Source organism: Scardinius erythrophthalmus (genome assembly GCF_964197995.2).
Source record: "Scardinius erythrophthalmus genome assembly, chromosome: 20".
Taxonomy (NCBI): domain Eukaryota; kingdom Metazoa; phylum Chordata; class Actinopteri; order Cypriniformes; family Leuciscidae; genus Scardinius; species Scardinius erythrophthalmus.
This window is the reverse complement of record NC_138240.1, coordinates 30,155,172-30,169,425: the sequence shown is the minus strand read 5'-3', so window position 1 is coordinate 30,169,425 and position 14,254 is coordinate 30,155,172. Positions and strand designations below refer to the sequence as shown.

The window sequence follows — 14,254 nt, the reverse complement described above, 5'->3', positions numbered from 1 at the left end:
ACCCTGGTCTCCTCTTCCATCAGCTCCATCTCTGTCTGTCGTTCCCCTGGTGTCATCAGCCAAGATTCCACCATGGCTCCTCTCTCCATCGATTCCACCGTGGGCACAAATAATACAGCCAAAATTGTACTTGTAAGGATATGTGTACACAGAGGAAAGCCTAACTACTATTATTAGTGAAGCATGGAGATCATGCCAAAAAAAAAAACATTCTCATAAAGATGTTAAGCCTTAATTACTTACCTTAATATGGGGACTTTTTGTACTTGCTGTTTTGGTGCACTGAAAAATGGCCTTATGTCCGTTTTTCTTTTCTCTGTCATTTTCTCTGGCCATTATAATTATTCAATTATCTTGTGTCCTCCAGTATTTTAGGTTTCATATGGGACAGAGGACGTTTCTTACTTAGATATTTAACTGCAACAAGCCCACTAATCTGTCACTTAACATCATACTATGCAAAACCCAACATAACAGCAGATCTACAATATTAGCCTAATATCAGTTCACACATAGGCTTATCACGAGTTAGTTGTAGTGGGTGACCTACCAACCAGCTACGCTATTAAACAAGCAACCTAGTACCAAACTAGCTAGATAATGTTATAATCGCTAACATAGCGGACTCATGAAAAAATACTAGGGCTGGTCCGAATACCATTTTTTGAGCTTCGAAGCTTCGGTAGTATTGAACATCGAATATTCGAAGCTTCAGAGAGAGGGGGCTGAACATATTCTTCTCTCTAATAAAAGCAGTATTCTCTATGTGTCTGTCTGCCCGTTTGCATTTTGATTATTTCGAGAACCGTTCATCCAATCGACTTCACAAGGGAGTGCAGTGTCGCATTTGGTGCAATATAGATAGACACGCGTGACGCGACACGTTCAGAATTAATAAACTTTTAGTAAACTACAGAACAGCGCGAGCGGGAAGCGGCGCGCCTCATGCGGGCAGGGCTTATGCTCCGAGAACGGACACTGCACTACTGATATAAAACACACACAGGTCTGTTATCTTAAGCAATACTTTTAAGGTAGTCTAATATTTTTCTGACTAACAAATTACTGATACAGTAAAGGGTACATTTAAATAAAGAAAAACAAAATTTAAATAAAGAAAAACTAAATTTAAATGAAGAAAAACGAAATTTAAATAAAGAAAAACTAAATTAAGTTAAATTAAAAACGAGATTAATTTAGATCGATAATAACGGGTAAAAGGCTAATACATTTTGTTTCTATTACTCTGTTTTCCACAATGTCAAAGCAATGCAGCTTAACCCAAAATACAAGCTCAGGCATGCACTTCTGTCCACACACACTCCGCTGTTCTGCGCTCTAGCTAGAGAATACTGCCGTTGCAGGAACACTTTAGTAGGCCAAGAAGAAGCAAATATATTTATTAAGTATAAAGAGGTTGGGTTCCTTCAACTGTCCATCCTATTAAAAATGGCTAGGCTATATAAGATAATTGTAAAAAAGAGTATTGTATTTCACCAGATTTTATAGTGTTAAACATATTCAAGCGCAAATGAGAACCGTTTCGAGGGGGATGCCAGGTGTGCAAGAAAACCAACAAAAAAAAACAAATATTCGAATGTCAAATTTTCAAATCGAATACCAACCAACCGAACGAATATTCGAATATTCGGGTCCAGCCCTAAAAAATACATCAGTTATTATAATTTTTTTGACACGACTAATTTATAAATGACTCAGCATCATCTGTATTAAAGAGAAAATAACCACTTCATCCGATGTTTAAAGTGAATAAAAATAGCCTTGACAGCCTACTTACTGAGTTCCACAACTACTGAAGAACTTTGTGTGTGTACAGTAAGTGAGGTACATTGGGAAAGCAGGCAGTGTACTAAAGCACTGTGAGGCATGGGAGGGGGGACTCAAAATGTTTCTTAACTTAAATGTTTTTTTTTTTTTTTTTTTTTTCGTTTGCATTTGTATTGTTGTACTACTTACACAATTATTTTAAGTATAAATCATTATATTGTTTACAAAACACAGCATGGTTTTTAATGATATTTTTATGGGGGGACAACCCTCAGAGGTCCTAAGCAAGGCATGCTGGGAACTACACTTTTAGTTACAACATCAAAAATCATTTCGAGCTAAGCTTGATTGGTTCACATTCGCCCTTCATAATACGTAAAACATAATATTTTACAAATGCACAGACTTTCATTAATAACATTACTTTTTTGTGTGTGTGGCTATTTACAATTTTAATTTCAAAGCTAAATTATAATTGAAGAATTTTGTTAGTCAATTATTCATTTTGCTTACTTATCATTAATAACTTCAAAGGACCTTTTTAAAGTGTACATACATTTTTTTTTGTTATGCACTACAAAAAAACTACCAGAAAAATGAATAAAACCCATAATCATTTCTGTCAGTAAAGGTAGCCAGTATGTGTTCTGCCAGTATGCGTTTCACTCTGTCAAGTGAAAATACAATTTAAACAAAATTGTTTATTTTATTTTTTTCTATAGAGAGTGTTATTTGCTTTTAGTCAAACCGAACAAATCAGGTTTAATGATTTGATTTTGATTCAGGTTGCATTGTGTTGCTTGCTCTCTTTGTTGACAGAGTACACACATACAGTCACACACAGGATTAAAGAGCAGAATTTAAGCCTGTGAGTAACCAGGTAAACAGTCTGACTGTGGAAACATCTAATGCAGCAATCAGACAAAACAACACAGCCGCATTAGATATTCAGCATATAATTGGTGTTTAAAAAAATATATTGACAACATTACCAGATGATTCAGATAAGAATGGGTTGTTAATCTAAAAAAACAAATACAAAACAAACATTTGACTGTGGTGGAGGGACCTCCAGAGAAAAATAAAGAGATGGTGAATTTTTAAAACAGGAAGAGGAATTAATCAGGGACTCAGTCATTAGGAAGTGATCAGACATGTGAATCTTTCATGAGTGTAACCCTAACAGGCACAGTCATCCGTGCCCTGGGGGGGCCACACACACACACACACACACACACACACACACACACACACACACACACACACACACACACACACACACACACACACACGCACACAAACACACCAATAGACTTACGTAATGACCACAATTACACATACACATTATTTATATGGCTAAAAAAGAATTACAAATTAAAATACATTACATCTATCATTTATATTCAAGAGAAGCTATTGTTTCACCCATGAAACCAATAAACCAATATAAAGTATTGATTGTGTATCATAATCAACATTATTTTCTAATTTACAGTCTATATTATGTCTATACAACCCCAGGACTTCCTCATCTCTACATAAACAATGTTTGTAATGACATCATAACACTATTGTATGTTCACAAAGATCCCTGACCTGATACAGCCTTATTTGAGGCACAGCTGTCCTTCCTGTATGAATAATTTAGGCTCCAGTGAAAAGGTAACAGAAGCAGCTGTCAGAAGATGTGGCAGAGCAAAGCACTTCAACCAACAAAGTCCCACTTGACCTCTTTTTCACAAGGCTCAGTTGATCAGCTTTTTTTAAATGTAACAGTAATGTTCTTTCAAGAGGTAGACCTTGATAAAAGAGAACATGTCAGCCAACTTTAAATGATACTAGGAAGTAATGAAAACACACTGAAATTGGACAAAAGGACACATTTGGAATTATGTACCAGTAGCTCTATTCCTTGCAATTACAGTGAATGTCCTGCAACCAGATCATTAAATCAGTGAGCTGAATTTGAGAACAGGACCATTCTGAAAGAATCATTCACTTTCTGTTAACTGAATGAACAGATTAAAAGAATCAGACTCTGCTACTTCTCTCAGAGGAGAGCTTAGGGAAAGTGCGAAGCTATACCAGAAGTGTAGATGGGACAGTCGCATATTTACACAATACCTTCACATACTTAACCATCGCTGTGAAAAAGATAGGCCTACACTTCCGTTTTACACTTCCAGCAATGGCCGTACGCGCATTCACAAGAAAGTCGTGTTCTGGCAGAAGGGTGACCTCTGAAACAACTTAAAAGTTGCTTTTCTTCTCTTTTATTGAAATCCTCTCGACATTTTTCTTTAAAACTTCTTTTTATTTTAGACTTCTAATTCGTGACCAGTGTTTTGTCTTGCTCTATCTTCTGCGCTATCTTCTTCTTCTCCAATTCTCACCTAAGCTTAGGTTAGGGTTAGGGTTGTATGCTACGCCTACATCATTCGTCCTACATCAGGTCAGAGGTCACCCTTCCGCCAGAACTCGGAAAGAAAAATGTCATGTACACCTAGGATGGCTTGAGGGTGAGTCAATTATGGAACAATTTTTAGTTGAACTATTCCTTTAAGTATCAAATTAATACAATCCTATTCAATCCTAGTTACACCACTGGGCTAGTGTCAAGATTTGTAGTGAATAATGACTGTCCTGTGATACTATTATGGTGAGTTTTTTTTTTTTTTTCGTACTCTGGAGTTTGACAGATATCAAAGGGTGAACAATCGGAATTAACTTGACTAATATATTTAACACAAATATATCAACAGCACTGTCATTTTTGATTCTTACACTTTATGACACATGAGGTAATTGAAGTTAATGCCCCTAATCTGTATTAGCTGCTTGTGTAACATCCCCCACCCCACCGCCCCTTTGTGGCACCTTATGTTTACATTGAGTTTTATGACCAATGCATTCATGTCATTAGCTTTATCACCAGAGGACCATGTCCTCCTCGGCCTGTGAGAACAAGATATACATGAGCAACACCCAAATTTGTCCTCTTCTCATAAATCACTGGTTCATTCCCTTTATCTACATCTGTCCCGGCACATATTCTTCTTTGACAAAAGACACTGATACCCTAATAATGCCAACAGAGCGCTTCATTGAGCAGTCAGTCTTACATAAGGAGATAAAGCTTGGTGTGTCCAGCCATGTTCAAAAGACAGTGAGATAGCAGTAGACAAAAGACAAAATTGTGCAGTAGTCTTCTGCTTTTTTATGCTCTATTATATATTGCATGGTAAATGAAAGTTGCCTTATGTTTTCACATATCTGTAACAAGATATGTTGTGTTATTAATGTGTTGTTTTAACTTTTCACAGCAGTAATACAGTGTCTTTGAATTTTATATAATTTTATATAATTTTATGTTATGTTATTTCTTGTAACTATAGTAGTGCAGGATGATGTCAGAACCCGGAAAACTAATTCGCCGCTGGTTCCTTCAAGATTGTCCTATGGGGTTTTATAACAAAGTTATACTCTTTCAGTGCAGTGATTACGTATTTTTGTAGGCCATTTTTGTCCCTCGACAAAAACCCAACAGGATTTTTCAATTGGCTTTTGGATTATAGCAGAAAATAAGCTGTGACCAACAAAAGTTTATGATTATTAGATTTTGTGCATCATAATAATCTTCACAAATGAACAAATTTTTAAATTGAATTGCCAGAAGTAAAAAGATAAATATAGGCTATAAAAAAATCTATTGACTTTGAGACGATTTCTAAAATGCTCTCGTTTCCAGGTTTTGGCATACAAAAATACGTCATCCCTGCAACACTCTATGAGTAATGAAATATTTTTATTGACACCGGTCCAATCAATCATCATTCTGCCTGTAGGCTCCCAAATCTATAGTGCATTTTCTGCTCAAACAGCTAAAATCGTATGGATTACTTTTATGATGGCTTTATGAAGCTGAATTTTTTGGTGAAATGGAGGGAGAGAAATCTCAAGAGTTTCATAAAAAAAAAAATGATTTGTGTTTTAAAGAGGAACAAAAGTCGTATGTGTTTGGAACGCAAGGGTGAGTAAATTATAACAGATTTTTACATTTTTGGGTAAACTATCCCTTTAAGATGGTATGGCATATTGAATGGTACACCTATAATTTGTTTTCAAGCAATTTCAATTTGGCATCTATCTGTTCATTGAAATAAAATAGTTCAAGAGTAGGTATGATGTCACAATATTGGGACATTCAGCTGATTTGCCTACCCTGGCAGAAGTGTGTGGCTAAAAACATCAGTGAAAATGGTGTGTTTCAATTGCAAAATAGCTAGGTATGCAAGGAATCGAGTGTCACCACCATTAGTGTCATTTTCTGCACTCCCCATTTGGTCAGCCATAGTGTTCTTGTAGACAGCTGTGCTATGGCATTATCAACATCAGTAGGCTGCTTTGCTAAAAATCATCATATAAAATCACTATGCGGCACCTAATTTTACCCACCATGTCAAAATTCATGACCCCTGACCCATGAGACATTCCCTGTAATAAGGAAAGGACACAATACACGTGCCCTGACCCTCTGACATGAGAATGTTATCTCTACCCTCCAAAAGCAACCTTATCATCACAATGCAGAAAACTCCTACATAGCAGACCTCTATTCAAGAGTATTTGTTTACCTCATTAGTTTATCACTTGTGTGATACTGACAGTCACCATTAAGACAGGAATACACAGTGCTGAATGAGCAAAAGCAACATCTCTCTTACTGATTAAACTTTCAGGGGGGTTTACTAAGGATTAACTGATAGCATTGTTTATTTGCAGCCGCTGTCTGTTGTTTTAGCACCCAGTATGCTAAATGTATTATGCAAATCAGATAACAACACAAACTGCTGAACTTCAATTTACACAGCACAGTGCCCCAAATTATGGGTCAGTTTTAAATGCTAGGTTGTGCACTGTAAGAAAAATGGAAAAGGTACTGGTGATTTTCTGTCTGGAGGACATTATCTGTTAAGTTTACTGACATTTCCTTTAACCCTAATACACTACACAATGCAATGAGTAATTCAAAATGCGGGTGAAACCTTAACCCTATCCTATGAAAAATCAAGATGGAAAATTCCTTTATATAACCTAGTACATTTTGCCATATGTCACAAGGACAATACATTTAAAGGTATAACTTTGTACCTTATCTACCCCTAAAAGGTGCACCTTAGAGTGCGGCAATATGTATCCTTGAGGTATACAGTTATGAACCATTTAGGTTCAAGATATAAAGATATAACTTTGAGGGAACTGACAAGCTGTTGTTCCTCTAAAGGTTAAAAGAGCTTAATTGTATATGCCAACTCCTAAAGGTAAAGGTTCTTTATTAGCATCTATGATTCCATGAAGAATCTTTAACATCTATAAAGCCTTTCCATGCACAAAGGTTTCTTTATAGTGGAACAAGTTTCTTCACACTTTAGAAAAAAATATTGTTCTAAGAATTATTCACTGAAAGGTTCTTTGAGGAAGCTAATTGGCATTGCTGCAAAAACTTTAAGAAAATGCTTTATATTGCAACTGTTTGTGATGAAATACCACACGCAAAAGTGAAGCAATTTCTTTAAATTCAAAATGTTTAGTGAAGTTGCACCTCAACAGTTTTGCATTTATCCAGCTTAAAGTCAATGTGACATCAAAACTGACCTTATTTACTACACTACACATTCTTGGTCTTACTGTGCATGGTTCATAATTACACCTTATTCCACATGATCTTAATATCAAAATGTGTCAACTTGTTCCATTTCTGAACTGATTTACCCTTTTGAGATGTTGTCACAAATCCCTTTCCCTTTTCAACATCTCCCCTCTAACCACTTCCATTCTAGTTAACAACAGACACTTTTTACAATCCAATCAATTACAGGATAAAACAGTCCTGATGTTAGGGGTTTGATGTGTTTCAGTGTGTTTTAAAGTGCCCCTTTGGTGAAAATCTAGTTTTTAAAGTTGTTTATATGTCTATGTGGTGTTTTTAATATGCTCTAAGACAAACCATGAGCAAATTCCTAAGTCCACACCATTGCTGAGTATTTTCTCTTTAAAACTGCCGTGAAAAAAAGTCATTCTCAAAAACACGGTTTGAAATCGCTGGTGTTTCTGACGTCACAAACTACCTTGTAACACCAGGTAATACTGATGCGAATAGGGCTTAAGTCATGTCTTCCTTCAGTTCATTTTTCAATCAATCAATCTCAAGGTGTGTTTTGTCCATTTCCCTGAGTTCTCCTGTAATATATTTTGATTAAATAATATTTTGTTTGAATTTTCGTCTTTGTGCGCTTCCTGGTAGCAGACACCTGAATTATATTTGTATTCTTATGAATCCCCTGTTTCACTCACTCAGCCATATCAAATACTGTAAATTACCAAGTCAGTTCACTCGTATGAATGGGAGAAACTGCAGCTCGCAATATGGCGGCTCTAGAAAAGGAAGTCTCACTTTCTAAATAAAAGGACCAAACACCAAGTACAGTCAGCACATCACTGCTGATTACACACTTCCCACCTGAAATATATGCTGTTTTTAATGTTATGAGAAGAATTACAGTATATGAGAAGGTCTGCTCACACCATCACAAAAATTCAGTGTGATAAATAATTTCCTAAATATCTACAATATGGACAGAATCAATTGTATCACTTAAAAAGGACATCCAGCAGTAATAGCTGACTAAACTCAGCGATCAATGATAGTGGACATTGATCTTGGCAGCTGGCTGCAGTGCAGATTATATAGCAATAAACATGACAGTCCTCATATACAGCAGGAAATGAGGTGTAATCATATCTGCCTTTACAAATAATTACGCTCTTTTGAAGCCAAGAGTCTTTCCTGAAAGACTTAACCATTTTTCATATAAATAGTGTAACATTGCTGGACTGAATGTTGGATATGTTGTAGTTAGTGTTTACAAAGGCAAGCATGCAGCACTATTCCTGTTGCTCATATTTACAAAAAAGCTAAAATCCTAATTTTTAGTTGTAGGAAAATTAAATGGACAAAAATAAATCCCAGTTACTGGCATTACATGAAGGACCAGAGCCATGTCTAAAGACCAGAATATCATAGAGACTTAGTGGACGGACTCTTTTTACTCTTTATATCAGCGTACCAAGCAGCCATCAGAACATTCTAGTAACCCTGTCAATCATTTGCATGCATAAGCACCACTAAAAAAAGTAAAACTGTTAAAGTAAAATCTGATTCTGCTATTGAACTGTAAGGTTAGGAAGCAATACAAAATATTAACTTGACATTAAACTATGAGGCAACTTCCTTTATTGGAAATTAATTGGTTTAAAGAATTCTAGGATGTTTCGAATCTGTTTGAATAGTAACGCTTATAATACCAGTGTTGATAACAATGAACATGATCTTAAACCAATGCATGTGTTATCTCAGTAAGAAGAAAAGAAAGTCTGTTTCAAAGAAATTATGTTAATGCATGTTGATATAATGAAAGTAAAATGCTTTTTGCCAGTCATCAATAATGTAAATACAATCCATCTTTGTCACAAAAACTGTAATAAACAGATAATCTATAAACAGATATTTCTTTACCCTGTTTAACTATGTCTTTATAAATTTTCACTTGTAAGATTTTATTAATTTCCATGAATTTCATTTATCTCAAGAAAAAGTCCAGATGCAAATTCCTGACTGGGAGTCAGTGTAAAGTTTGAAAAGCCTGTGGCTACCCAGATTGGGCTTTTCTGTGAAAAGAGTCCTTGCAGAAAAAAAAGGCTAACAAAGGAACAACAAAATATATAGAATATCACTGCTATTCCGCATACAAACAAAACATTTCATGCCATGCCCTATGCGTTTATGCCTAAGAGCCACTTGTTTAAGAACATTCACTGATCTTAAAGTCCCCCAGTGGTGAAAATCAAGCTTTTAAATGTTGATTATTTGCCTATGTGGTGTTTTAATGTGCTTTAAGACAAACCATGTACAAATTCATGTCAACACCATTGTTGAGTATTTTCTCCTTAAAACTGCAGTGAACCAAAGACAGTCTCAAAAATGCGGTTTGAAATCGCTGGTGTTTCTGACTTCACAAACTACCTTGTAACCAATCACGTCAATGTGTGATCATCAACGAGTGGATCTCTGAGCTGGTGTGAGTGAGTGGAGACGGGGCTAATTTGCATTTTCATAGAACCGCGTATACTAAATGAAGCAAGGGTGTAGAGTTGAATTTAAGCTATTTTAAGGCATGAAGACATTTTTTTTTCAAGGGCAAAACGTCATTTTGTTGATCAAAGATGAGTTTTAAGGGATACAATTATTGACTACAGGGGGACTTTAACAATCACTAGTCTAATAAGATTGTGACATGTTTATGAAAATGCTTGGATGAGAGTCAAAAAAGGAAAAAACAAAGTCCTGCTACTTTGGATGAATTCTACCAAACACAATTATTTCACACTCCCACTGTGATCTTACTTTGGGCTGTGTTCCAGTAGCAGCCTGAGTGACGGCAAGTCCCCTTTAGCTGCAGCATAATGAACAGGCAATGCCCCCGTATCCGTGGCAACAGTAGGATCCCCTTCCCCACTTTTCAGCAACCAATCAATGATCTCATGATGGCTGAAGCGAGAAGCCAGATGCAGGACAGTGGCCCCTGAGCTGTCCTTATCCTGCAGACAACACAGTACATAATAAATAACATATGTTAAACTATAACATTCAACTGGAATTCAGAAATGTAATTCTATGGTAAATTTCTCTATTATTCAAGGGCAAAAACTTCAATAAAAATCACTGACAGGGAACATGGGTGGATTTTAAAAGATTTATTAATATGAGAGACTATATTTTTATTAGCTAATCATTTTTAGCACATATCCGCTGACCCAGAGTCTCTTCTGGATCATATTTAACTGGCCAAAGTTTTGTAGTCAATCAACTTCCTGTGCAGGTATGAAACACAATAATGAAATGTGAAGCCCTGCTGTAGGTGTCCCGCTCCCCATTGATGTCAGAGATAACTTCCACTACTGCATGTACACAGAAGGAAAAATGGACAATAACAAGACCTCTACTTTCTCATTACGGCAGCTACATTTTTTGGTCACATTTTAGTTTAGGGTCCAATTGTCTCTAGTAACTAACTATTGACTACAACTTTTGTCTCAATACAATTACTGCATATTAATAGCAAGGTAGTTGTTAAGTTTAAGTATTGAGAAGGTTTAAAGGGATAGTTCACCCAAAAATGAAAATTCTGTCATCATTTACTCTCCCTCAAGTTATTCCAAACCTGTATGATTTCCTTTCTTTTGCTAAACACAAAAGAAGATATTTTGAAGAAAGTCGGTAACCAAACGACTGATGGACCCCATTGACTTCCATAGTAGGAAAAAAAAATACTATGGATGTCAATGGGGACCAGCAACTGTTTAATTACCAACCTTCTTTAAAATATCTTCTTTTGTGTTTAGCAGAAGAAAGGAAATCATACAGGTTTGGAACAACTTGAGGGAGAGTAAATGATGACAGAATTTTCATTTTTGGGTGAACTATCCCTTTAAGGGATGTAGAATATGGTCATGCAGAATAAGACATTAATATGTGCTCTATAAGTACTAATAAACAGCCAATAGTAATCCTAGTAATATGCATGCTAATGAGCAACTAGTTAATAGTGAGAATTGGACTCTAAAATAAAGTGTTGCCATTTTTTTTTTTGACAAGTGATAAGGTGAGGTGTACCACTATACCTAATAATTGGATATAGACTAACAATATTAATGTTACTTTTACATGTAATTTTTTCCCCACAAAGTTCTAGTATATCGGCATTATAATGGCAGGAAAAAAACTACTACATGTTGTTACTATAGAGTTAGGATTAGGGTTTGGATTAGGGTTAGTTGCATGTAATTATGCATAATTTATAGTTATTACTACAGTAACAACATGTAACATGTAACAAGAGCACTGTAATATAAAGTGTTAACAAAATGTTCCACCTATTGAGAATGATGTAGTGTCATCGACACTGTTCTGTCATTAATTACTCACCCTCATGTTGTTCTAAACCAATAAAACCTTTGTTCATCTTTGGAACACAGATATTTTTTGATGAAATCTGAGAGGTTTCTGAACCAGCTGTTATACGTCATTGCAACTTTCAAGGCCCAGAAAGGTAGTAAAGACATAGTTAAAATAGTCCATATGACTACAGTGGTTCAACCTTAATGTTATGAAGCGACGAGAATACTTTTTTGTGCACAAAAAACTAACAAAAATAACGATTTTATTCAACAATTTCTTCTCTTCCATCTCAGCCTCCTATACTGATCATATAGTAAACACAGTGCAGCACTTCTGGGTTCTGCATCAGAATGCTCATTGGCCGGCTCCTGCGTCAGCATTAAATGCATGCATCATGGTGCTAATGTGAACAGCGTCGGCCAATAATGAACTGGCATTCTGACTTAGAACCTGGAAGCGCTACACTGTTTACACTACCTCAACAGCATAGGAGACTGACATGAAAGAGAAGAAAATGTTGAATAAAGTCGTTATTTTTGTTTTGTTTTGTTTTTCGCACAAAAAGTATTCTCGTCGCTTATGTGTACTACTTTAAAGCTAAAAAGGTACTTTAGTAAAACTTTTTGACAATTATTGGTGCACTTTTTTTTAAAGTGTGTGTTACGAAACATAGTTATGAATTATTTCAGTAAATATTATATTATATTTCACAAGGGTCCAATAATGCTTCACAACAGATTATTGAACAGGCGATTTTCTGACGCATTTAATTGGAAGATGTATAATCTGTATAACTCAATTCCAGTGACTCAAAATAAAACTCCTTGTGGGCCTGTGATGTTTATGGAAGCTATCTGAGACTACCTTTTCCTGAAAACAGCAATTAGACAAACACACTAACATGGCCCTTCTATCTCATTCCACTGAAATCTTTCCTTCCTTTTGTTTTGCAGGTTATATCTATCTGAACACTTGTAGCACTTACAGAACACACTGGCTTCATTCCATAATTATATTTACTGCATGAATCACACACTTGACTCCATGAGGACGGTATTATCCACAGCCCGGGTCAAGCGGCTAAACTGAAGTCACACTCTTAATAAGACCTCATGAACACTGTTGAGTAAATTCTTTGACCATGAGACTGAAGGTTAGATGAGTGTTATATCTTCTACTAATAAGATGGGATTTCTTAGCATACGAGGTGACGATTAGGCCATTAAAGCATTGTATGCACCATTGTGGATGCTTTATTAGACAGAACAAAGCTTAGTGATTTTAAAAGCCAAATTTGGCATAACTGCAGGGTCGTTTGAGGACTGAGTCATTTACTCCCCTTCATGTTGTTCCAAACCTGTATGATTTTCTTTCTTCTGTTGAACACAAAAGAAGAAATTTTAAAGAATGTTGGTAAGACAGTTGATGGCACCCATTGACTTCCATAGTATTATTATTATTATTATTATTATTATTATTTCTTCTTCGTACTATGGAAGTCAATGGGTGCTGTAACCGTCAACTGTCTGGTTACCAACATTCTTTAAAATATTTTCTGTTTTGTTCAACAGAAGAAAGGAACTCATACAGGTTTGGAACAACTTGACGCCAATATTTTCATTTTTGGGTGAACTATTCCTTTAATATTAGCATACTTTTAAATAACTGTTTATATAATGTAATGTAAAGTGTTACTGAAAAAGTAAGTTAAATACTCACGTCCGCTCGACACCCTCCGTGCGTCACGAGCCACTGTAGGCAGGTCAGGTTGCCCGTGGCTGCGGCGTCATGAGCAGGACTCGCGCCGTTTCTCGCCAGGCTGTTCGCCGGTAAACCCGCTTCCTCAACCAAATACCGCAGACAGGTGAGCTTCCCTGCTCGAGCGGCGTGGTGTACGGGAGTCGCTCCCAGCACATCTTTTACATCGCCGTTGAGTACTTTCTCCGCTAATTGTACTTTCAAAGTTTGAACATCCCCTTGCCTTGCTGCGAGAAGTGTCCTCTCAACCACCATGATGATGTATCCTCCAAACAAATGACTATTAGCGCACCATTAAGCGTCAGTTAGAAGTCCTCACTACAGAAAGCGTTCTTAGCGCAGCCTCCCGTAAGCGAGTTACATCGTTCTGTCCATCCCTCTTTGTTTGAATCACCAGAACATAACGGTATAGACATATATCTAAGAAATATATTCAGATGATATAGTATTAATTAGTATATGGCATTTTGATCAAAATTACCTTCATTTACCGCGTAGCTCCTACCTAAAGAAAACCAGCCACGCATTTCTTTACGGTCTTCTTTGAATGTATCCACTGGCTATAGGCTACTGTATATTCCACCTGTTATGTCCCTTAACTAAACATAGACACAGGGTAAACTAAACAATAACACCGCAAAACCAATGCGTCTATAGGGTATGGCTTGTTGTCAAACGGTTCGTTCAAAA

General features: G+C 36.2%; 1 protein-coding gene across 1 annotated transcript in view; it reads right to left on the bottom strand.

Moving 5' to 3' along the window:
- The window catches only part of espn (espin), a gene marked incomplete at both ends in the record, with an annotated part of 86,601 nt that extends 72,782 nt beyond the window's left edge, over positions 1-13,819 (bottom strand). Inside the window, 2 exons of the mRNA XM_081349853.1 lie at positions 10,253-10,446; positions 13,526-13,819. Of these exons, the coding sequence (XP_081205979.1) occupies positions 10,253-10,446; positions 13,526-13,819 (488 nt within the window). The remainder of the gene's footprint in view (positions 1-10,252; positions 10,447-13,525) is intronic.
- Between the last annotated feature and the right edge of the window lie 435 nt (positions 13,820-14,254).